This window comes from Thamnophis elegans, chromosome 15, assembly GCF_009769535.1.
Source record: "Thamnophis elegans isolate rThaEle1 chromosome 15, rThaEle1.pri, whole genome shotgun sequence".
NCBI lineage: Eukaryota > Metazoa > Chordata > Lepidosauria > Squamata > Colubridae > Thamnophis > Thamnophis elegans.
Window position 1 is genome coordinate 8,589 of NC_045555.1, and position 25,059 is coordinate 33,647.

At 54.1% G+C, this 25,059-nt stretch overlaps 3 protein-coding genes across 3 annotated transcripts; all 3 read left to right on the forward strand.

Annotated features, from left to right (window-relative positions):
• Nucleotides 1-1,213: 1,213 nt before the first annotated feature.
• Nucleotides 1,214-4,178, forward strand: LOC116518255 (arylacetamide deacetylase-like 4). Its single transcript, XM_032231532.1, has 4 exons — nucleotides 1,214-1,578; nucleotides 2,138-2,354; nucleotides 2,548-2,611; nucleotides 3,105-4,178. The coding sequence occupies exons 1-4, from the start codon at nucleotides 1,306-1,308 to the stop codon at nucleotides 3,877-3,879; spliced, it is 1,329 nt and encodes a 442-aa protein (XP_032087423.1). The 5' UTR covers nucleotides 1,214-1,305; the 3' UTR covers nucleotides 3,880-4,178.
• A 4,193-nt stretch (nucleotides 4,179-8,371) lies between these two features.
• On the forward strand, nucleotides 8,372-12,806 carry LOC116518643 (arylacetamide deacetylase-like 4). The gene is made up of 4 exons (XM_032232159.1): nucleotides 8,372-8,548; nucleotides 9,807-10,023; nucleotides 10,646-10,709; nucleotides 12,032-12,806. Exons 1-4 carry the CDS (start codon nucleotides 8,372-8,374, stop codon nucleotides 12,804-12,806), a joined length of 1,233 nt encoding a protein of 410 aa, XP_032088050.1.
• A 5,263-nt stretch (nucleotides 12,807-18,069) lies between these two features.
• On the forward strand, nucleotides 18,070-23,801 carry LOC116518258 (arylacetamide deacetylase-like 4). The gene is made up of 3 exons (XM_032231538.1): nucleotides 18,070-20,350; nucleotides 21,146-21,209; nucleotides 22,945-23,801. Exons 1-3 carry the CDS (start codon nucleotides 19,915-19,917, stop codon nucleotides 23,723-23,725), a joined length of 1,281 nt encoding a protein of 426 aa, XP_032087429.1. The 5' UTR covers nucleotides 18,070-19,914; the 3' UTR covers nucleotides 23,726-23,801.
• Nucleotides 23,802-25,059: the final 1,258 nt, after the last annotated feature.

Genomic DNA, 25,059 nt, shown 5'->3' on the forward strand with positions numbered 1-25,059 from the left:
AAATGTGCTTGTTTTGCTTTGACAAAGGGGACAGTCGCAAGACGTGGAATGGAGAGCTAATCATTTGTTCAAAGTGCAAGATTCAATAATTAACAAGAGCAAAATAAAATAGGTTAAATTCTCACCTCACATCTGTCCAGTAGAGCTGACTGGTCCCCCGTCTCCAAATCTTGCGCTGCACTAGCAAAAGCACCGGGGAGACAAAGGGAGACACCGAGGGCCTGGACTGAATTGGGAAACCTTGGAGAATAACCCCGGAGGGCCTATTTATAGACTCCGGTGTGGCTCCGAATACTAACAGCCAAAATTCAAAGGATGCAGAACTTCATGAACACTCGTTCAGCAACCGTTTGACAGGGTGGTGGGGCTGAATGAGTCCCATTTATGACGGGTCCTCAAAGTTCCAGCTGTCCCTCACTCAGGTGATCACAATCCAGGTGCTTGGCGTTTGGCTCCCAGGGCAGCTACAGTCTCCCTCGGTCACTACTGTGACCATCCCTGCTGCCTTCCATAAGGAACGTCCGTGGGGAAAGTTGCAGGGGTCTTGCACTTGGTAGCGTACGTTTCCCACAGCACGCTGCCTAGCCTGGCTCCATGATGCCTACTTGCGCTTCTGTGGCACTATGCTGGCCACTCACAAGCATCATGCCCTCTCATGCCTGGAAGCAGCCACCCCCCGACCGGTGACATTCGTGCAACATGGGACCACTGATCCATTGGCCAGGGAGACAGAAGTTCAGCAGAACCAGAATGATAAGATTTGGCTGTCAATCACAGTTTCCATAAAACGCAAGTTTAGGCTTGCTGCTGATTTCCTAGTCCGGCCTAGGGAGGGAGGCTGATGGCCGGGCCTGCAGTTGAAGAGGTCCCGTCTTCTTCTGATTGCCTTAAAGTGCTGGAGCCCGAATGGCAAACTTCCTGGGAGAGAGTTTCCGGGACTGTCTGGAAGAGGAAGCCATTCCTCTGGCTGGGAAGGCTGCTCAGGGTAGCTGATCCAGAGGAGAATGGCACGAGGAGTCCACAATTAAGAAAAGGATGCAGATATAAATAGCCTTGTCTTAATTAGCAGAAACGAGGACAATCAAGTGGGATGAAACCGGTACTGACAGATATAAGCTCAATCATTGGATTTTGAAAGACGTGGGTTTCTTCAGGATTCTGCAAGATAACTTGCATCATTATGTCAGATTTAAGCCATTAATAAAAGCATTAATCACCCGGGGACTTCATCCCTCCTTTACTCTTCTATTTCTCTAATGAACACATGGGTAGGACAGTCCTACCTGAGAGCAACCCACACACCTGATGGACTATAAACTGGCAGGCTTAAGAAGGCATAGGAAGACTTCAACCTCTCTGGTACCGAAACAGCCTGCTATCTCTCTTCCCATGGAGATGGAGGCCACCTTGAGCCAAGCGCTGTGGATGTTGGCCCTTCCCTTCAGCGCCTTGGTTACACTTTTGCTCCTCGGCTGGACCTTTTACTATGACTTCACCAGGACGCAAATCCCGCCGGGAATCAGCCAGGGGGCAAAACTGCGCCTGATGAATTTGACCATGAGCCTCGTCCTCAGACTGGTAAGAGTCTCCTTCCCTGGACTTCCTCCGGCTTTGCTTTCCCTGGTTCTGCCCGGCCAACACGGGCCTTGGCTGGCTGAGCCTGAGGGACCGGGAGGGGCAATTTGCAGAACTTGTAGGAAATCCCAAGGGGGGGCAAATAATTGGTTTCTGCAGATTGCCTGGAATCCCCCCCCCCTTGCCACATTCTTGCCCTGATCTGGTTGTCGGCCAGTAATGCTGCCTTCCCCACCTCGAGCGGAGGAATCCCACCCACCCCTCCCTCCATTTGCAGCCCCCTCAAATCTCTCGGGTGAGCCGATGGCCCCCTTCATTGAAAAGAAGGCACAGTTACCTGCTTCCCATGTCCCAAAATGTCTACAGGCTTCGACAGCACATTGATTGCCAAATATTTCCTCTGCAGTTTTATCACTTCATTCTGTTTTATGTTGGTGGATGGAAAAATGACTTTGAAAGTTATTTCTAAGAAAGAAGCAGCGGAAATCAGCTTTGGAGCGCATCCCTATGAATCCTTCATGGGTTACGGGTGGGTCTCTTTCTTACGTTTCCCCCTGAACAGGCCCTGATTCTGGAGAAGTTTGGCATCTGCAACAAATACGTCATCTTGAGGCAACTCATGGACGGGATCCCCCCGGGGAGAGCCCCCGACCTGACCATCAAGGAGATGCTTTTCGAGGCGGTCCCCGTGAGGGTCTATTGGCCCAGGAGAGCAGGTGCCGAGCCCAGGCGAGGACTGGTCTGGATCCACGGAGGAGTGGGCTTCTTTGGGAGCCCCCGTAAGTCCTGCAAGCGTTCCATTGCTGAGGGTCAGGCGGATCTTTCAGCTCAGGGGTCCATTCCTCTGCAGCCTCCAAGGACCCCGGGGGGAAACGGGGGGTGTGCTCAGATAGAAACCTACACGTTGTGAATGGGAGAAGTGGGGTGTTCTCACCTGAGAGCCAATGCACCCCATTCCTTGTGGTATTTCAGGAGCCTACGAAAGGTTCTGCCGCTTCATCGCCCGGGAAAGCTCCACGGTGGTCGTGTGCATCAGGTAAGTGGGCTCCAGTTGGCTGTGTCACATGACAGGGACTCCCCCCTCCCTGGGCAGTGGCCCCATCCTGTGCACAGGAGGCCCTTCAGGTGGCTAATGATGCCCCTTGCCACCAGAGCAGTCTTTGAGGGTGGGGAACCTATAATGAATCAAGAAGAAAATGCAAAGGCCTGCAAGCAGAAGGAGAATTACTGCGGCCAAAGAAAGCGAACGCAGAACCAACTGCAATAGGCTCCTTGGGTGCAATCCCAGAGCAACTGGAGCAGCCCTTGAACACCGGCGGAATTGACAAAATCACCTTCGGTGAATCTTAACAAAGATACCTTTAAAACCACCTGCTTGTCCCTTTAGAAAGGACTCGATGGGAAGATAGAAAGGCCAAATCCAGGCTAAATAGCTGGCTGACTACGCAACGAATCCACAGCCACAATAGGAATAAGAGGGAGGCCGATGCGCTTGTAAGGTTCTTCTTTTGGCTTCTCTGTTGCTGCAGATACCCCTTGGCCCCGGAGCACCCCTACCCGGCTCAGCAACTCAGCTGCTACGCTGCCGTGGCGCACTTCCTGAAGAACGCGGGGGGCTACGGGGTGGACCCCCAGCGGGTCGTGCTGGCTGGCGACAGCAGCGGCGCTGCCATTGTGGCTGCCATTTCCCAGCAACTGGTGATGAGGAGCGACCTGCCGCCTGCCAGAGGCCACGTCCTGCTCTACCCTTTCCTCCAAGCTCTGGACTTCAACCTGCCTTCCTATCAGCAAAACCACTCCGTTCCCGTGTTATTTAAGAAGCGGATTATCCATCTTGGCATGCTTTATCTTACAGGAAGGAATATCAACGTGGGTGAAATTATGGGCAATGCCCACGTTCCCCAGGAGCTCAGGGCAAAGTACCGGAAATGGATCAGCGCAGAACTCATCCCAGAGGAGTTCAAACTCTCGGCTCAGGAGCCCTTTGTACCCCGTCCGTTTTCAGAAGATCTTTACCAAGCGTGCAAAAGAGCGTTTGAGCCCACGTTTTCCCCGCTCCTGGCGGAAGATGCCATCCTCCGGCAGTTTCCAGAGACTTTGCTTCTAACCTGCGAGTACGACGTATTCCGAGACGACGGCCTACTCTACAAGAAACGCCTGGAAGGGAACGGCGTGCCTGTCACCTGGCATCACCTGAAGGACGGCTTCCACGGGACCTGCCTGCTGACCGGTTTGGGGCCCCTGGAGTTTCCCAGTACCAGGAAGAGCATGGAAAGCATAATCCAGTTCCTGGAGCGCTTCTAGAAAGCCATCAGCCCCATTCCTCCACCTTGTTTTCCCTCTCCTTGCCCCACAGACCCTGTGAGTTCATCCAGTTGTCCTGCTTACCTGGCCTGAAGACCACCAACTGTCGCCTTCCCTTTCATAGCCCACCACTCGGGCAGCCTGGTCTCAGTGCTGGGTGTCGTGCCATGACAGTGTGGCTCTCCCCATTACAGGGAAGGAGGATCTCCCAAGTGGGCAGTCGAAGGGGCCGAGGGGCACGGCCGGGAGAGTGCCCAGATGCCCAACGGTCGCAGTCTCCATCTCCTTCCAGACAGGGACTGCAGCTGACGGGAGAATTGGTTTGGTGGAAAACCGAGTGCAGCTCAGGCAATCTCTACTCCCACAGGTAGAGAAAATGAACGGGAAAACAAAGATACAGTGGCCGGCTTCCTGTGCCCCTTCCGAGCTTCAGTAAACACGCAAACCACCCGTCCCGGCCTGCTCCTTTCACTTAAGAGGCAAAGGGGAGGGGCAGGGAGGGGTGGCGGCCACAGAGAGGTGCAAAGGGCACGACCAGGCTGGCCAAAGGAGGTCCTTGAGGCAGGGCTGGGCAGGGAGGGAAGGCTCCTTTGGTGGGTGGGCAGAAGACCCAACAAGTCCTGGGGTGGGAGGGATCCCTCCAGAGGGCCCCAGGCGGGCAGTCCCTGCCCTGGGACCTTCTGCCACTGGGGGCAACCACTGTCTGCAGGAGAGGAGGAGGGGGAGGGGGAGGAAGAGTGAGTAAAGAAGACCCACTTTAGACCCCAGCCCCAGCCTGAACCAGACCAAACAGCCACTGATTCCATCCAGCAGCCAAGAGACCTCCCTGGGGGTGGGGTGGGGGGCACGGAGCCCCTCAGGCAGAGTCCCCAATTGGCTTCACTTCCCGGGAGGGAAAAGGCTGCTTGTCTCTAAAGCAGTTAGACTTATATACCGCTTCATAGGGCTTTCAGCCCTCTCTAAGCGGTTTACAGAGTCAGCATATTGCCGCCAACAACAATCCGGGTCCTCATTTTACCCACCTCGGAAGGATGGAAGGCTGAGTCAACCCTGAGCCAGTGAGATTTGAACAGCCGAACTGCAGTCAGCTGAAGTAGCCTGCAGTGCTGCATTTAACCACTGCGCCACCTCGGCTCCTTTTCCCTCCCGGTGTTGCCCGGAGCTGTTTTAAATCCATGGTGGGACTTTTACCCGAATGACATTGTGAGATATAAAACCCTCAAATCCTCACAAGGCAGAAAAGAAGACTGGCTTACAGTTCAAAAGTTTATTTTGAGAGCGTTTGCAAAGGGAGCCTCCGACTCTCTTCCCAAGTTGGAGTGAGAACAAGGAGAGCAAGAAACAATAATCCAGCTATGCGTCTTATGCCTCCTACAAAACGCAGGCCATGCCTAGGAAGCCACCCCCCCCCCCCCCCGCCCCGACTGTCTTCAGTCACTTCTGTAGTCATTTCTTCCCTCCAAGGGGTCATCGTGACAATCCCTACCCAGCAACACCGTCTTGCTTGCCTGTAGCCTCGCCCTGGCCAGGTGAACCTCCTACCTAACTGAACTGTGGCCTGGCCTCGGGCGTATGTAAAAGCCATCACCTACTCTTTTACGGAGTACATTTTGTGGTTAATCTGCAACAGTAAGAACATCATAGCTTATCAATACATTAAACACTTTTATACAAGTGTTTATTTCCTTCAACGTCTTGAGGGTTTTCTTTATAGGGCATCTCTATTCCATGTGTGTGTGTGTGCGTGCATGCGTGCGTGCTCACTAAATGTGACTCCAGGAAGAGTACAACAATAAAAACGGAACATAATCGTCCTCGTAAAAACAACCAGGAAGGGTGACGGGGGGGGGGGCTCCAGAGGACAGCAGGTGCCATAACAGAGAAGGGTTTTGCCTCTGCACCCCACCAGGAGACACTGGAGAATCCCTCTCAGGGGAAGCCAGAAGGGAAGGGGGGGCACGTGGGGAGGGAGATCCCCAGCACCTGGAGCTGCGTCCAGGAGACGTGGCTGCAGCCCACAGAATGAAAGCATCCCACGCCTGGCCTTCCAGTTCAGCCCCACGCTGAGTGCATGGCCAAGGAAGAGGTAAGCCGGACATGGAGGCTGGCCAGCAGCAGGGTCTGGTTGGGAGAGAGAGCCAAAGAATTTCAGGTGCCCGGAAAAAGGAAGGCCAAGCGCACACCCTCACAGCCTGGCCAGAATTGGGCCGAAGCCTCTTCTGCCCATCCAGACCCCCAAAGCCTTTGAGCAATGCTTGCGTTTCTCTTGAGGGCCCCAGAGGCATCTCCACTGAATCACTGGAAAGGGCTCCCCAATCCCAGGGGGCCCAGGGACGTTCCCCAATCCAGGTTTGATTGGGACAAAGCGCTTCCCCTCCCCAGCCCTCGGTCTCCTCTCTCCCAGACCTCGATGCCCCCCCTTCCCCTCCCAGCCTCCCAGCCCCTCTCCAAGGCTCCCTGTCTCGGCTGCCTCGGAAGCCTCTGGCCAAAGAGGGGTGGGCGGCCAAGGGGAAGGACGCCGGGGAAGGGCCCCTCTCCCTCCAAGGTGGCTCTGCCTGTCCGGCTGGGGATCAGAGGCCCAGAAGCGGAAGCCCACAAACAGGTGAGTTGGCCAACCTGCTTCTTTTCACCGCTCTCCGCACTGACACTTTTATTTCGTTACAATTTCGCAGGTCCCTAAGGCAGGGCGGCCAGGGGGCTTGGGCGGGGCAACCTTACTGACTGGATTCACGGACACGCATAAAGGTCAACATAGAGGTTCCCCTCGCATATACGTGCTAGTCGTTCCTGGCTCTAGGGGGCGACGGTGCTCATCTCCGTTTCAAAGCCGAAGGGCCAGCGCTGTCCAAAGACGTCTCCGTGGTCATGTGGCCAGCATGACTCAACGCTGAAGACGCACGGAACGCTGTTCCCTTCCCACCAAAATTGGTGGTCCCTATTTTTCTACTTGCATTTTTCACCTGCTTTCGAACTGCTAGGTTGGCAGAAGCTGGGACAAGTAATGGGAGCTCCCTCCATTACGCGGCGCTGGGGATTCGAATCTCCCAACCTTTCTGATTGATAAGCTCAGCATCTTAGCTGATATATAATAATATAATATAATATAATATAATATAATATAATATAATATAATATAATATAATATAATATAATATAATATAATATAATATACATATACATATACATATACATATACATATACATATACATATACATATATGAATGATAGAGTATATATACTAAGGGGTGGAATAAAGGAGAGCCGATTTCCTATCCTCTGTGCAAGAAAAAAGCCTCAAGATCCTGGAGCCACATTTCTATTTGTGCCCAAGCCTTCGATGTCTGGGGCTCCCGTCCATCGGTGGGGCCAGCCGGTGCTCCTGCAGTTAACCCTTCCGCTGGTCACCCCTGGTGTGCCTCCTCTCCTCCGCCTGCTGACCTGAAGAAGGTTGGGCTCCCCAGATCTCTCCCACAGGCCGTCTTTCAACAGGCGCGGCCGTCAGAGAAGCCCCGAGGAAGAGCAGGTTCGCTGCCAAGGGGAGGCAAGGCAGCTTCCCCAGGCTCAGTTTGGCCCACCTGCGGGGGAGAAGCGGAGCATTTGTCAACTCAGGGGACCAAGGAGAGCAAGAGGGACCCCCTCGGCCTCTCCTCTGCTCCCCTTCGCTGCGCCTTCCTTCCCTTTCCACTCTATGATCTTCTGTTTGCATACAGGTAGTCCTTGACGTAGGACCACAATGGAGTCCAAAATCTCCGTTGCTCAGCAAGACAGTTGTTTCATAAAGACAGGCCAGTCGCCAACCAGCCGAAATTTTGATCACATAACAATGGGGATGCTACCATGGTCGTAAGTGTGGAAAAGTCACTTTTTTTCAGTGCCACTGTAACTCCGGCCAATAAATGAATGGCTGTAACTTGAGGACTACCCCTATAAGTATTAGATTCAACTTTCTCCATCCAATAATGTTATAAAACCCTACGAGGGTTTTCTCCATCCTCAAGGAAGGGCAGAGAGCTGCGCTTGGGGTTCTGCAGTTGAAGGGAACCATCCAAACTGAAAACTCCGCTTGGCTTCAACCTTCCTTGAGGGAGTTTTTGTCTCAGAATCAACGCAGATCCTCCTCTTACGAAACGTGGCTCACAGCAGCTCACCTGGGGCAGAACCTGCCTCTCCAGTCCATAATTAAGGGATAGAAACGAACGCTCTCCTTTGATCTGCAGGGTGATCATCCGGTAGAACGAGGGTGAGGTTGGCCCATGGCTTCATCAGGACTAGAAGGATCTCGGAGGAGGCCTCTTTGCTAAGAGTTGCATTATGAATGACATAAAGGTGCCAAGCGCACAATTAAAACCGTGAAAGGAAAGGCATCGAGCTGTGCCCATCTCCCGCTGTTTAAAAGGACGGCCTGGAAGCGCAGCCCACCCAGGCCGAGATCGAAGGAGACCGAGCGGTGACCCCTTCGTCCAGAGCCTTGACCTTCCCGTGGAGGCGGAGATGACCTTAAGCCAAGCGCTGTGGATGCTGGCCCTTCCCTTCAGCGCCTCGGTTGCACTTTTACTCCTCGGCTGGACCCTTTACTATGACTTCACCAGGACACGAATCCCGCCGGGCATCAGCCAGGGGGCAAAACTGCGCCTGATCAATTGGATCATGAACCTTCTTCTCAAACTGGTAAGCCTCCTTCCCCGGACTCCGGACTCCCTTTCCGTGGGTCTGCCTGGCCGGCCTCGTCTGGGGCCTCCCAGGGGTCCAAAGAGAAAATTTGCAGCATTGGTAGGAAATCCCAAGGGGTTTTGCAGATGGCCTGGAAGCCCCCTCCCCTTTGCGCCACCTCCAGCCAGGAATCCCACCCATGCCTCCCTCCCTCCCTCCCTGCTGAGGGGTCCCTTTGCAGCATCCCCCCTGGACAGCTCCTGTAGGCCGGGCCTCCTGGGTCTCCGAGTGCAGAGCCCCAGGCCGACCCACAGATCCCTGGACTGCTGCTTCCCATTTCCCCCATGCCCCCTTTCCTTGGCATCGGGCGTCCTTTTCCAACTGAAGAACACAAGCCGTGCCCTGATGGATTGGATCCTGCGGTCTGCTTTCTCAAGGGCCAAACAACAGCTCAGGCGTATTATCCCAGCAGATGGCCTTGGCAGGCCTTTGCCACCACAGCCCTGGTGACCAACATTTATGACCTCTGGCCTTGGATACAGGTCTGCATGGTGTCCGAGGAAACACTGCCGATAGTTGGTAAAGCTGTTGTACATTAGGATTATGCGGAACAAAGTAAACCCAACACGAAATATCCATTTAATCGGAACTGCCAAAGAAATCTGATGAAAGGGCCCCAGCCGAGTAATTAGTCCATTCGGTTTGGGTACCCACAATACCTTCCAACGGGAGAGTTTGAAACTGTGGGGCAAAGGTCATTTGCCCAACCCCAAGAGCCTCTGGAACCCCCAAGGTATTCGGTGCGTCTGATTGGATCCTTCCATTCGCTTCCGTGCCTGGATCTGGGGATCCCATTGGATCAAATCCTCCCGTGGCTCCGAGGTGGAAGAGGGCAAGGCGCCTGTCCCTCTCCTCCTCCGTGCAATGAAGCCAGCCGATTTCTCCTGCGGGGGGGGGGGGAAGGGGTCTGCCTCCCACCCGAGCGGGCCGAGGCGGGTGGAGGGACGGTGGGCAGCCTCTCTGGGGTGAGTGGTGTGGGTGGCCACTGAGGGCTGCAGGTGGGCTGATTGCCTCCCATGCCCACAACCTCTGCAGGTGCGTTCCCCCTCCCCATTGCGATTCATGGAAAAGAAATGTTGTTTTTCCCTTCAGAAGGAGAAGAGGAAGGGAGCGAAACCAATCATCCTAGGAACTCGCTCTGGGCGGCCTCTGCATAAACGCTTCACACTTTGCCCAGTTAGACTCCGGATTCCTTGTTTTTTCCCCCCCTGAGCAGGCCGTGATTCTGGAGAAACTTGGCATCTGCCCCCAATACGTGGTATGGAGGCACATGATCAACGGGATCCCCCCGGGGAGAGCCCCCGACCTGACCATCAAGGAGATGCTTTTCGAGGCGGTGCCCGTGAGGGTCTATTGGCCCAGGAGAGCAGGTGCCGAGCCCAGGCGAGGACTGGTCTGGATCCACGGAGGAGTGGGCCTCTTTGGGAGCCCCCGTGAGTAGCACCTGCCGGTTGGCCAGAAAGGCTGAGATGGAGGGGGGATGCTCTTCGTGCATGGTGCCTGGATAAACAATTGAGTCTCTCGTCAATCAATCAACCAAATACAAAGGCTCTTTTGAAAGACCCTGGACGTTAACATGCAAGCAGATGAGAGGCCTTCTCTTCTCAGGTTTTCATTGGCAAGACTTCCTCACCATTTTTCCCTTTAAAAAATATAAAATAAATTGTGCCCCCCCCAACACTCACACACACTTAATGGTGTAAATAAAATAGTTTTCGATCAGTCTTTTGTAGCTTTCAGCTGAATCTTAGCATGAACATTCATTTATTTCTCCAAATAAGACCTTCCACATTTTAATACTCAGCTGTCGGGTCCAGATCAAGGTTTCCTTTGCTTTTGCCTTTGAATGGCTGAAAGGCCCCCGAAAGTCCTCGACCCTTTTCTAAATACGTCCCTGCACCCTAGAAAACCTCCTCCTCCTCCTCCTCCTCCTCCTCCTCCTCCTCCTCCTCCTCCAGGAATGCCTGCCTCAGCCTTCGCACGGAGGGGCTGCTGTAGTGAGACAGTCTCCTCTGGAGATCAGGGCAGCCACGTGGTCTTTCGGTTGCCTTTCAGGAGCCTACGAACGGCTGTGCCGCCTGATTGCCCGGGAGAGTGCCACGGTGGTCGCGTGCATAGGGTGAGTGGCCTCAGATTGGCTGCCTCACAGGAGGCTCAACTCCATCATGGGCAGCAGCGTTTGGCCTGCAGCCAGCCAGCCCCTCTCGGTTCCACATCTGCAGCCGGCTGGCTGTGCCCCAAGGATGCTTCCAGTCCCCCGCCCCCCCCCTTGAGAACCTCCCCTCCCAATTTAAGCTCTTTAGGGAACTGGGCATGCTGGGCGGCCGTTCTGCATTCACTGCTCTGCTCAGGTTCCCTGAGGGGGGGGGAGCGGGGGGCGGAAAGGGATGGTGGCCTTTTTGGAGGAAAGAGACTTTCTGGAGCCATTCTGGGGGGCTTTCAGACCAGGGCGCAGCTCAGAGATGGTCTGCGTCATGCTTGGCCTTGGGCAGTCCAGGAGGGGGGCACCTATCCTTGTGCTTTGGGCACCGTTGATCGGGTGCCCGCCTGGACCAGTTCCGGGGTTAGAAGTGGGGAGGGGGGTTGGGAGGGGGAGGGTGTCCTCCAGTCTGGGCTTGAGAAAATGGCAGGAGCGGCCAGTGGGGGCAACCTCTTGTGCCCACGAGGCTTCCGAGACGGCCACCTTGCCCTGGAGCACTGCAATGCGTTCCATCTGGGGCGAAGACCGGGCGAAAGCTACCGCTTGTCCGGATGGCACTGAGATTTCGTCTTCAATCATTTCCATCCGCCCTGGAGGGTCAGGTGGGAAGGGGGCAGTTCAGGGCCCCTCAATTAAACAGGGTCATGATGGGGACCGAGGAAAGGTGCCGCCTCCTCCCCTGCCGCAGCCCCTGCCCTCACCCTGGGGACCCCCACAGTTCCCCACCCTTACGACCGACTGCTGTACCAGCCCCCAACCTGCCTCCCCCACCATTCCTATGGGTGCCCGCAGGCCCTGGCCCGCTCTCAGTGGGGCCATTCCGTCTCCTACTGGCCTGAAGCTGCCAGCAGAAGCCACCAGTGCTGTTGCCTCCAGTAGGTGAGGCTGCTCACCACGCAGCCACCCACGCTGCATTTAGGGAGGCTCCACCAACAAAGGGCGCCACCTGCAGGATGGCGAGAACAGCCCTGGGGCCCCTGGGGCAGCCTCTGCAGGGAAGCCCAGCCTCATGTGGCAGCGCCCGGGGCCCCCCACTGTGAAGAGCATAAAGGGGATTGCTGGTCCTGGAGCTGGCTGAGCAGCAGCCGAGCCCTGCCAATCCCGGGAGCCTGCGTGGACAGTAGGCCGAGGCCTGGGGGAAGGCCGAGGGCAGAAGCAGGGCACGGGCTGCTTCGGGGTGGCCCTGGGCAGGCGTATGTTTGGCTTGTAAGGTTCTTCTTTTGGCTTCTCTGTTGCTGCAGATACCCCTTGGCCCCGGAGCACCCCTACCCGGCTCAGCAACTCAGCTGCTACGCTGCCGTGGCGCACTTCCTGAAGAACGCGGGGGGCTACGGGGTGGACCCCCAGCGGGTCGTGCTGGCTGGCGACAGCAGCGGCGCTGCCATTGTGGCTGCCATTTCCCAGCAACTGGTGATGAGGAGCGACCTGCCGCCTGCCAGAGGCCACGTCCTGCTCTACCCTTTCCTCCAAGCTCTGGACTTCAACCTGCCTTCCTATCAGCAAAACCACTCCGTTCCCTTGTTAATTAGAAAACAGGCTCTTTCTCTCGGCTTGCTGTATCTGTTAGGAACTGATGCCAGGGTGGATGAAATTATGGGCTATGCCCACGTTCCCCAGGAGCTCAGGGCAAAGTACCGGAAATGGATCAGCGCAGAACTCATCCCGGAGGAGTTCAAACTCTCGGCTCAGGAGCCCTTTGTACCCCGTCCTTTTTCAGAAGATCTTTACCAAGCGTGCAAAAGAGCGTTTGAGCCCACGTTTTCCCCGCTCCTGGCGGAAGATGCCGTCCTCCGGCAGTTTCCAGAGACTTTGCTTCTAACCTGCGAGTACGACGTATTCCGAGACGACGGCCTACTCTACAAGAAACGCCTGGAAGGGAACGGCGTGCCTGTCACCTGGCATCACCTGAAGGACGGCTTCCACGGGACCTGCCTGCTGACCGGTTTGGGGCCCCTGGAGTTTCCCAGTACCAGGAAGAGCATGGAAAGCATAATCCAGTTCCTGGAGCGCTTCTAGAAAGCCATCAGCCTTGCCTGATCCGCCCAAGGGATTCCGGCTTCTTCTCCCTACTGCCAGGAGAGGGGGTCCCTCTTGGGGGTGATTTCTCAGGGTCGTAGAATCGAGGCAGCTCATGCGGGGGACCCTTTTAACCACTGCAGCGTATAACCCTAATGCTGGGCGTGGGGACTCGGGCAGGAGCACCAACGTTTTCCAGGGAGGAAGAGGAGGCGCCTTCCAGGGAGAGGCACCCTGGGGGGACTGGTGGAGGGGAGGGGGGAGAGGTTCAGGGGAGCCCCACCTTGGAATCTCTGTGAGGTAAGAAGGTTGCAGCTGCACCTGGGGAGATCCTGTCCCTTGGGGCAAGCAACTACCCGAATGGACCCGTCCAGTTTTCACATGTCGGCTTTGGGCTACAGTTTTCTGTCCTGCAGGCTGATGAACGCAGCTAAGAAAGTAAAGGAAGTCAAGGAACTAAATGCATTTATTTTAACAATGTGTATAAATCCTTCTGCATTGGACCGCCAACATGTTCACCATAGGGGAAAAGTTCCCGAGGTCTTTCGGGGGCTGCAGACCTGTGGCAGGGAGGCAGCCTGATATACCTTCCCCCCTTAATGACCCCCATTCTTAGCCAGCCTTCCCTCATGCCCCAAAATCTGGGTTAAGTGAACGGATGAGGCACAAAAGCCTTCGAGGGACGGCCAGATCCACCCAGGAGGGCTAAGGGGATCCTCGGTCTAGAGATCCACCAGGCGGATGAACTCTTTCCTGTGGGGAAGCGATGGGCTGCCTTTCTCTGCCCCCACACAATGGGGGGGAAGGGAATTTCAGCTCTAGTAATGCTCCGCAGGGCCTCAGTCTTCCCAGGAGCCTGTGGTCCGAAAAGAGAGGGGCCAAAGCCCACTCTGTTGTTGTTGCCCCCCCCCAGCGAACTTTGCCAGGAGAAGCTGGTGATCTGAGCCTGAGCAGCCATCCGCAGCGCTTGCTTCGACTGCCTGTAAGGAGCACCTGTGGGCGTCGCTTGGTGGGCGTCGTATGACTTGGTGGGCGTCGCTTGGTGGGCGTGGCAGAGGGAGGATACTGTGAAATCTCCATCCCAGCCAGAGGCGGCATTTGCCGGTTCCCTGGACTACTCAAAATTTCCACTACTGGTTCTCCAGAACCTGTCAGAACCTGCTGGGTTCCATCCCTGCTGCAAAGTAGGTAATTGACCCTCTGGGGATGTCCATGTGTCGAACCGCCTCCTCGGTTGTTGGAAAAGGGGGTTTGCTCTGAGTCTTGGCTGGAAAAGCTCTGTTGGCCTTGGCCCTGATTCCTCTTCTGCTCCCAGGCCAAACCTGCCTATTGCCTCTTGGCTTCCTGATCACCGTCCCACCCGCTATGACGAGAAGGGCCCCTCTCTCTCTCCCTTCGCTCTCCAGCCGTGGGGCTCGGGGGGGGGGGCAGGCACAGACTTGGTTAATGTGAGGCCAAATGGTTCGCCTTGGATCCGAACCGAGATCAGATCATCAGATAACCAGTTAATTAGGGCATCTCTCGGAAACCTGACACCAGCCGTGTATCACAGCACACGGAGGGCACATTTCTTTTCCTTTTGTGCCGGCTACATAACAGGTTTTGCAACCTGCCTGAGGGATGAAACCGCGCAATCCAAGGTGACGCAAAGGAAAGCAGCATAGCTGCAACGGGCTGCCCTGCCAAGGATTTCACAATCTCTCAGCTGCACCAGGCAGAAAGGAGCCATCGAAGGTGTCGAGTACGCCATGCCTTTGGCTTCCTGAAGGGCACCCAGAGGTCCTTCCATAATGGCCGCTTGCACCTCACAAGGTCAGCAAGATCAAGAGGCCAAAAACCACCAGGCGTTTCCGGAGCAGTCCTGGGAGCTCTAGGGAGACACGTACGGGATCCCGAGAGAGAGCCAGAGACGCCCTCCAGTACGGCTTGAGTTTTATTCCAGCTCTTTCCTCTAACTCAAGACGGCTCCCCTGAAACCTTCCAGATACCGAACACCCCCCTCCCCCACCCCTTTCTCAGCCTCAGGCCAATGGCGCCTTGCACTAGCTACACCCAGTTGCAAAAGTTAAAACGCCTCTCGGATAATAAGGACAGGATTAAGAATGCTATCTGGGCCTTTGACACCCAGCCTGAGGTTCCCCGTGGCTGCTGTGTGCTCATCTACAGAGGAGCAGACGCTTCCCAAGGCCGATCTCCTGTGACGGCACATCTCCCCCTCCGGGGAAAAACCTCACATTTGACCCTGCCTCCCCACCCCCACCCCCCAGCATTACCCAGAAAGCCCCTTGCCCTTCGACGTAGGAGGAAAATAGTCCTAGGTAGGCAGAGCAGATACACAACAGATTAAATTCCCTGGCAGAATTAGGTCAGCAGATTCTGAAGGCGGCTTAAATATTTTATTACCCAGATTAAGAATGAGATTGCAAGAAGACAATGGGGCAGGATATGAATCCTGCAGGCTTCAGCTCGGCACCTGATCTTCCAGGCAGGAATAAACAAGGAGGCAGAGACCTGGGCCTCTGCTGGCCTGGGGGAAGGTAGCAGGGCACAAGGCCCACTTCAGCTCAAACCACAAAGAGGCATGCAGTAGTCCTCAACTTACCAACCATTCATTGAACAACATTGATTTGAAGTTATGACAGCCTTGGAAAAAAGGGCTTAAAACCTGTATTCTCACTTATGTCCATCCCCCCACAAATGCGAGATCACCAGCTGCCAGGCAACGATCACATGGCCGTGGAACACGGCAACATGTGAGCCAAATGTCCAGGTTGGTGTGTGTGTGTGTGTGTGATGGGATGGCTCCAATCTCAGAGATCGATCGCAAGTACCACCATCCCAACCTCAAATGGCCACTGAACGGGGGTTGTTATCTGAGGATGGCCAGTAGAGTTTTTGGGAATACGGATGGTGTTACTCACACAGATTTCCTTAAAGCCGGCACTAGACTGCAGCCTTCAAAGGTTGAAATGGTGATTCAGCAAAGCCCACAAGCAGGAGGAGGAAATATTTTGAGGGTTGGCCTTTCCACACCGGGTACCCGAGAAGCAACTGTCAGGTTGCATTTCCACATTTTGGCCCCCACCACCCATGGGGGGGGGGCTTTTCCTCCCAAAATAGAAGGGCCTCCGTTTGACTCAGCTGAAGAGACGGGGAAGGCTGCCAGGACAAGCATGGAGGACTTTCACGGTGTGGCTGATGCAAAGAATTGAGGACGGGGAACAAAATAGCTCATTTCCTCTTGCCTTCGTTAAGACAGCCTTATTTAGACTAAAGTTATGGAGGCATTACTTTTCACTCATCCCCCAGCCTTCCCCCCCCCTCCTGCTGTTGATTCCCTGGATGGTTTGTCCCTTGAGCTCTCTTGGTCAGACTCCCCCCCCCCATCCCAACAAAGTGAGAAATTATCCCACAAGGCAGGCAGCCAATGCCCCCCCCCCCATGATTCGCTAGATAGGAGAGTCCTCTGGTGGATAGAAGAGGTACTGCAAGCTGCCGGAGGAAGCCAGGATTTCTACAGGACGGACCATTAAAAAACCTTTTTTAAAAATATTTTTTTTTTATTTTTAAAACAAAGACAAAACAACACATACAAAAAACTTTCCTCAAGCATGTCGTTTGGTTACAAGCTTTTGTGCATCAGTTTTTACAATTAGAAATAGGATCCCTGGTTGTCCATCAAACATAACTAAATTCATCGCTATCATTGAGCATTATGTGTTCAAGTTACCATTAATATTCCTTCATTTCAAACAAAGCTTATTTCCTTAAATCCTTATCCCTAATCCTTACACCTATCTCTATCTATTGGACTTACAAAACAAAATAATTTTCCATCGACTCATGTTGTACATCATTACTTTCAATTATCCACGTCACCCATCAGCCATAGGGTAGACCTAAAAAAACCCTTTTTAAGCACGGTGGTTGCCTGCTGGTTTGGATGGGCTGCTGGTTGTGGCTCTGGGACAGAAGAGGCTCAGTTCTGCAGCACAGGAGATCCTTGAAATCCTTCCCCATCGCGGATCAACCTAGTCAAGGAAGGACGGACCTGTTCCACAGGGGAAGGGGTTTCGTTCCTTGGTCAGTGGCCGCCCACTGCCTTCTTCCTACCAGCCATCTTCCCAGGGCTCAGCGGCTGAAAGTGGGCAGGCAGAGGGCCCCATTCTCAGTCCTCATTTTTTGTTGCCCCGGCCCTGGAGCGAAGCGATGCTGCGTCTGATCCTAGTGGCCAGGCCCTGTTTAAGCAAACTCTCAACCCCGATTCCCACCCAGCCCACCCCCGATACCTGAACAGCCTCCTCCCCTCGGCCCACAGAAGGCTGCCCAGACCTGCTTCTTGCACCAGACGGTTTCCAGGATCTGGTGAAAACCTCAGTCTGGATCAACCCGCAGATCTGCAGACAATAATGGGGATGTGCAGTTCCCACAAGGGATTAGGTTGCCTGCCTGTGGTTTGCAAGGCTGATCCCTCCTTCCTGCGGAGGTGCAGCAAAACAGTGGCTCACCTGAGCAGAGACCACCTGTGGGTCTCTCTGGGCAAGGAGGAGACCAACCAATTGATGGACTGAGAAAAAGCTACCCAGGGGGAGCAATAGCAATAATAATAGCAATAGCAGTTAGACTTATATACCGCTTCATGGGGCTTCCAGCCCTCTCTAAGTGGTTTACAGAGTCAGCATATTGCCCCCAACAACAATCCGGGTCCTCATTTTACCCACCTCGGAAGGATGGAAGGCTGAGTCAACCCTGAGCCGGTGAGATTTGAACCACTGAACTGCTGATCTAGCAGTCAGCCTGCAGTGCTGCATTTAACCACTGCGCCCCCATCTCCCAAGAGGGGACGTGGCACTGCCAAGGAGAGAGCCTGAAGCCGGAGTGAGGCCTCAGAAAAGGAAGTGGTTTTTCCGGGGAGACCTGGTCTCCTCAAATATGGGACAGAGCAACTGCTTCCACTTTCGCCTTTCAGCCCCAATCTTATCTCTGTTTCAAAGCCGAAGAGCCAGCACTGTCTGAAGACCTCTCCGTGGTCATGTGGGCAGCATGGCTAAATGCTGAAGGCGCACAGAACGCTGTTACCTTCCCACCAAACGTGGTCCCTATTTTTCTACTGGCATTTTTACGTGGTTTCGAACTGCTAGGTTGGCAGAAGCTGGGACATGTAAGAGGAGCTCACTCTGTTATGCGGTGCTAGGGATTCGAACCACCGAACTGCAAACCTCTCTGATCAACAAGCTCAATGTCTTAGCCACTGAGCCACAGCGTCCCATAAAGGGAGACTAGTATAGATCTATACTATAGACAATAGCTATTTAGCTACTGTCATACCCTTCTGGGATTCAAACCAGGGCTACCTACGTATTAGGTATATGTATTAACCTCTACCTAATTCAGGTAAATCCAATACAAAAATTGGGGATTGGGGTTGAAAGTCGAATGCGGAAGCAGTTGCCCCGTCCCATATTTGGGTAGACCAGGTTGCCTTGATAGACTGGTCTCACTAGAAAAAACATCGCCCCTGGTATACGCAACCAAGCGAGGAGAGCCCGTGGCTTAGAGGTTAATACATCCACCTAATATGTAAGTAGACCAGGTTTGAATCCCAGAAGGGCACGCCTGGCTGATGAGGGCTTGAAATAGATCTATATTACTCTCCCTCTATTTCTTTGGTGGTAAATATAAATCCAAACACCCCTCTGGGCTTATTCATCAACTCTTATCTACTACTCTGCTGGAACATCTTATTATCACAATCAAGATAGTTCTTTCTGCTAATGACGTCCGATTGCTCATTGCTTCTGAATCTTGCCTGTGCGTGACCTCCATCCTTGCCAAGGGATGAGAGAATGGGAACCAAGCAGTTCTCCTCTGTTGTCTTCTATGCGGATTGGGTTTCTTCTTCCAGTCTGCATCCATGCAGGGATTACATCAGCACACCTGCCCCTGAACTGGGGGAGCCTCACATCCCTTGTAGGGTGGGATGGACATGGCTCATGGCCAAAAAAGTCTCCACGTAAGGACCACTTGGTCATGGCTAGATAAGCAAAGTATCACCATTCTCAATGGTGAGAATTGGTGGAAAAGAGATGACCTATCAACCAATTTAAAAATCAGCGGAAGGCTGGGGATGAAACCCTCCTGGTGACCAGGTGGGATTTTGCTGCCCAGCTGGTGGCAGGAGAACTGCTGAGAAGATATTGGCCCAAGGAGAAGCCTGTAGAATCCCTGCACTAAGAAGGGGTCTATCTGGGCGCCTGGACCTCCTCCTGCCAGTTGCATTTCCTAATCGGGCAGCCTTCAAGAGACAACAAGGATGGACCCAGCGCTGCCTCCCATCACACCTGCCTCCCTGATTTGTTCTTCCTGTAGGTGAAGCACAGGATGGGCGGGGAAGGTCAGCCTCCGCTTATCAGTCCTGGACCATCTATTTTACCATGGATCAGCCACTGGGCTCTTCACAGCCTCCACGGGCAGCTGGGCAGAGGAGGAGGAGGACAACCTGTCCCAGGCGAGGCACAATGGTATCCTACGGGAAGCGCCTGGCCTGCCTTCTTGTTGCAGGCACCCTCTACCCAGCCGTCCTTCTGCTCTCGGCCCTCATCCAGTACCGAGGAACTGTGTGTCCCCCTGGGATTGATCAACCCCTGAAGGCCCGCATCTGCCAGACGATGCTCATCACAGTGTTAATTTTGGTAAGCTTTTCTTTCATTCCTTTTTTCATGAACTAGACAGAAGAATTGAATTGATGTATTCTTTTCTTATCAGATTAGGATTGGCTCGAATTCATGAACATCCACATCAATGGAACAGAAACAGTTTCTTGAAGCTGTGAAACTGACTGGTTCTCCCGTCTGTCCAGATTTGGAAGGAGGGGGGCTTCCCTCTGTAAAAGGCAGTATTCCCCCACTGAAGTCCTCCAGCTGCTCAAGCTGGAGGTCCCATGGCTCCCAGCCAGCTCTCTTCAATATGATAGGGCACCTATAGTTTATGGAGGTACTCCACTCTGCAAGGTTTAATCCCCTGCCAAATCTATTCTGCCATAGCTGTGACCTACTACACTCACTCTAGTTCGGGGCCTTCAGGTATGTGTTGAAGGGAGAGAAACAGGATGCATCACAACACTGAAATGCAAACTCTGCCTGACATCCAAATACAAAAGGCACAGAGCCGGAGGGGGGGGGGCATACCTCGAGGCCCATTGTTTCATTCCACAGGACCCTCTACCTGCTGTGGCTACCTTGCGGGTGTAGGAATTCCAACTCTCTGCGGGAAAAGATTAAGGCGGCCTCCCAAAATTAAATTCTCCTCTTCTGTGCTTTGCCAACAGGGAATTGTTTTAGAGGAGCTGGGTTTGTGCAGCCTCTGCGATGTGTTACGGCTTTGGGCGAACGGAGTACCTCCGCGTAGGGATCCGTCCCTTGTCATTCAGAACCAGGAATTTGACGGGGTGCCAGTGAGGATCTACTCGTCCAGAACGGTGCCAACCACGAAAAGAAAAGCCGTGCTTTACTTCCATGGAGGGGCAGGTATTTTCGGAAGCATCGGTAAGGCCACAGAGACTATTCCAAGCTCACCTCGGGCAGCTAAGCCAAGGCGGTTAGGCAATGCCAGGGCAATAATAATAGCCGGAACCCTAAAAACTTCCCACGTAATGGCGAAACCCTTTCGGGGCGGTTGGATACCAAAACACAATATGGAGATATTCATGGAGTCGCCTGGCGTTCCACCTCATTCAACGTTTCTCCCTCTCCGTGTTTTTCTCGCTCCCGTTCTCCCTCTGTCACACACAGACACACAGAAAGGGAGAGTAACGGATACAGCTATCCACACTAAACCTAGAGCTCTCTGGTGCTCCTACTTCCTAAGTGCAATGCGAAGGCCCTTCAACCAGTCCTCCATGCAAGATTCACACTTCTTGCTTTGCCCCGTGGAGGCCTGGAGGCTCCCATCAACGCAAGTGAGACAAACGGAGCTTTTCCTAGGCAAATGCTCACCAGGCGGCTGGAAAGAGCAAACTCATCAAAACACCGCGGGGCTCCCCGTTGGCTGAGCGTCTCTGAGCTGCTCTGAGGAGGAAGGAGAGGGTTTTAGGGTTAGGAAAGAGAGAGGCCCAACTGTATTAAAACCTCGGTTTGCTTTGCTCTCTGCCCTCCCTCACCCCACGCCACCTGGGGGGTCCCCCCAGAGCTGCCCTCCGAGAAAGTATCCCAAAAGCAGGAGAGCTGAGCAGGGACCGTCCGCCTGCCTTCAGCAAACCTCCCTCCGAGGCTTCGGGCAGGGGAAGGAAGGTGTTTGCAGGAGGAGGGAATTTTCATCCAACTCTCTGCTGCTCCTTTCAGATGCCTATGAAAGAATCCTGCGCCACCTGGCGAAAGAGGGGGACGCGACGGTGGTGGCCGTTGGGTGAGTGTCGCCTCTTCCCCCCTCCAACCTGCAGCAGGGCTGGGGGAGGGAGAGCTAGAAAGGGTCCCTCCGTCCAGCTGCCTCCCGAGGGCTCCCCTGGGGATTCCACCACGGAAAGTAAGGGGGGGGGGGAGGAACTGGCTGTAGGAGGACCGGGGGGGGGGGGACAGTGGACTTCCCAGGTGGGGAAGGGAGACGCTCAAAACGGAGCCTCCCGAGTGCTGTTTGGTGCAAGTTTGGGCGGAGAGAAACACTGGCAGGTTTTCAGGGCTCCGACCACTCTACCCCACAGCGCAACTGGGGCCGCCTCTTGACCCAGCCCAGCCCAGAGCAGAGGTGAAATGCATCCAGTTCAGGCGGGTTCACCCCAACTGGGAGTAACAAATTCATTAACAAATGTTTTTTAAAAAGTTCCCGATCACACATTGCACAGCCAAAAACGGGGGTGTGGGGGGGTGGTGTCTGTTTTTGCTCCCAGCAGGCTTCCCTGAGGCCTGCTAGGCCGAAAACGGGGGGTGGGGGTGGGGCTGGGAAAGAAGGAAGGAAGGAAGGAAGGAAGGAAAGAAAGGGAGGGAGGGAAAAGGGAGAGGAAGGAAGGACTACAAACCTGGCCCTAGACGCAGCTTCAGAGGATAATCCAGGGCTGGAAGGGACCCGGAGGTCATCTAGTCCAACCCTGCTCCAGCAGGACATTGCTAAAGTGAGTTTCTGTGTGTTGATCAACACCCAGCCACGTAGTCACAAGACCCCGCCAAGCCACGCCCACCAAGCCACGCCCACCGAATCAGGGCTCCAGAGGGCTGACAAATGCTAACCTACGGCTCCTGCCTGAGGCAATCTGCACTGTGATTGGTTGCTGTGGGTCTGGAGTGGGCGTTTCCCTTTTTTCCCACCTTTTTTCCCCGTGTGCTCTGTGATTTACCTCACGGTGTCCCTGTTGGCCTGACTACCTTTTTTGCTGTAAATAGAGATGTAAATATTCATTTGCCGTATTTTTCGGAGTATAAGACGTACCTTTTTCCCTCAAAAAAGAGGCTGAAAACCTGGGTGCGTCTTATACACTGAATACAGCATTTTTTGCCTCCCGAAACCCTGCCCCTTCACCAAAATGGCCGTGCATAGCCTTAGGGAGGCTTTCGGAGAGCTACTTGGGGCTGGGGAGGGCGGAAATGAGCAAACAAAGGCCCATTTTTTGCTCAATTTTACCCCCCCCCCAGCCCCCAGGAGCAATCTGCAAGCCTCCTAAAGGCTATTCATGCCTTTTTGGGGGGGAAACAGGCCCCTTTTTACAAAAAACAGGCTGTTTTGGGGAGGTTTGCAGACTGCAAAAACTTTTTATTTGCCTCCTCAAAACCTTGGTGCGTCTTATACTCTGAAAAATATGGCATATAAAACTAGAAATTCATGCAAGCATCTCTGACTTCATTTGGACACCTGCTGTGGGATTCCCTGGCATATCCTTCTCCAACAATTTTGTTGGGTTTTACTCAGGATTAATTCACATAGTCCCTATTGGTTAACTTTCATAATTTCACATGGACATTTTTTAGATTCCACTGCTTAAAAACAAGAACTACTTAGTACTATCTTGAATCATTGCTTTTATAAAAGCTCACTATAGTTGCAAGAGGGTGGTTCCATCTTACATATTATTAAAACAGTTACAAAAGAAAGCGAGAACTGAATTCATAAATGCACCAAGAATCCATAATAAGCCATTTTCTGCTCCTTTCAGGTATGGACTTGGGCCAGAGAATCCTTATCCAAACCAGTATACTGAATGTCTGAAGGCTGCTGTCCACCTCATGAAACACGGGGAAGATTATGGCGTAAATAGTTCCCGTATTATCATTTCTGGAGACAGTTGTGGGGCTAATTTTGCCACACGCATTTGCCAGTTACTGGTAGGCCACAGAAATCTGCCCAAGGTCCACGCTCAGGTGCTGATCTACCCAGGACTTCAGGGCATGGATTTGTCGTTGCCATCCTACCAGCAGAACTGCAGAATGCCCCTCTTGTGGAAGAAACTGGTCCCCTACTTTTGCTGCCGCTACCTTAACAAGTCGACTTCCTTTGCAAATGGTCTTCTGAAGGGCAGCCACGTCCCCACGGCCACCCGGCTGAAGTACCAGAAGTGGGTCAATGCCAACAACATCCCCCAACGGTTCAAAGTCAGGGGCTACACAGAACGAGACCCCTCTTTGTCCGATTTTAACCCTCAGCTGTACGAGGAAATGAAAGAGGTCCTCTCGGAGACCTTTTCCCCTTTGCTGGCCGAAGATGCGGTCATCTGCAAGCTCCCTCAGACCTTCCTTTTGACCTGCGAGTTTGACGTCCTTCGAGACGACGGGCTGCTGTACATGAAGCGGCTGATGGACAATGGAGTGCCGGTCACCTGGAGCCATGTTGAGAGTGGCATGCATGGAATAATGGCCTTTTTTGGCTACCGCACCCTGTCCTTTCCCGCAGCAAAGAGGATTGTCCATGATGTCACCAATTTTATCAGAGGCTTGTGAGGCCAAAAGGAAACCTTTTCACCTTATTCCTAAAACGCAGATATTAGATTCCTAACCCTAAAACCCTAAGGCTGGGCCTGGAGGGGGGGGGGCGGCGGCTGGGGTGTCCTCCCCACCAGAATCCAGCTCTGAAGATCAAAGGGGCTCTCCAGCTCAGGAAAACTCTTGAAGAAGACGGCCGGCCAGCTGCTTCTCAAGGCAGATGTCCTCTAGAATAGTGACAGTAATTGTGCCAATGATCCCCCACCGTGACTACCCTGGTCTGGGGTGTGTGTGTGTGTGTGTGACTGTGCCTGGAAAAGCAAGACCTTCTCACTGGGGCCCCTTGGCCACTCCTGACAAAAGACGTGCAGGAAGACCAACTCCTCCCGGGGGGCAATTTCACCCTGAGAATAAAGTCCGTGGGGGTGGGGGTCTCTGTGTCTGAATCCATTCCTTTCAGAGGAAGCCCAAGGTCCAATCCCCAGCCAGAAACTGAGAGAGGCCGGGGTGGGGTCTTTCAGGAGGATGTGCTCCCCTCCAAAGAGACCCCCCCCCAGGGCAAATCTGCCTCTCACTTCCAGCCCACACCACCTGCTGTGGCTTCCAGGGGTGCTGAGCAAGGGGGAACCCCCCCCCCCCCCCGGCTGATCGAAGCAGGGCTCCGGGAGGCCAGGCTGTGCAGCTGCAGAAATGCGAGAGGCCTGGTGCTGACTTCTCAGCCGGAGAGCCTTGTAATGATGCCGATCAGGGCACGGCCTCTGCTCCTCTGCCAGCACCAGGTGCCCGTGGCCTCTCTCTGCCGTGACTCAGCTGGGAGGGAAGCAGTTGGGCTGGGGGAGGAGATGGGCTCTCTGAGACCTCGGGGAGGGAAACCAGCAACTGCCCAGAGATCCTCCGGCCTCTCCGGAGAAGGCACCGTGGGGTCACAAGGGAGGGGCTCCTCTGACCAGCAGCGGCCCTTCTCGGCTCACCCCCTCCTCCTCCTTCTCCCCCCCTGCCCACCAAAACGTTAGTCAGGGCTTAGCATCTGAGGTGCCCCGTATCAACAGCACCGACGTTTGGATCAGGAAGGGATGGAGGCGGGCCGCATTGCTTTCACAGCCAGGAATAGCAGCTCAGCTTTTCAACAGTCTACCGAAGGGCCGCCTGGCTCGGGGAAGCCGTCCGCAGCCACAGCAAGGAAAGAGGCTCCCCTGACCTCCAGAGGATGTTGGGATGTGACGGCTGACCAAACGCCAGCAGGGCACTCAAGGCAGTTACGGCCCTTCCTGCTCTGCTCTTGGCCTGGGCCGGTTAGGATGACCTGCCCCAGATAGAGAGTCCTCCGGGGACTGACCAGCCTGTGCAGCTCT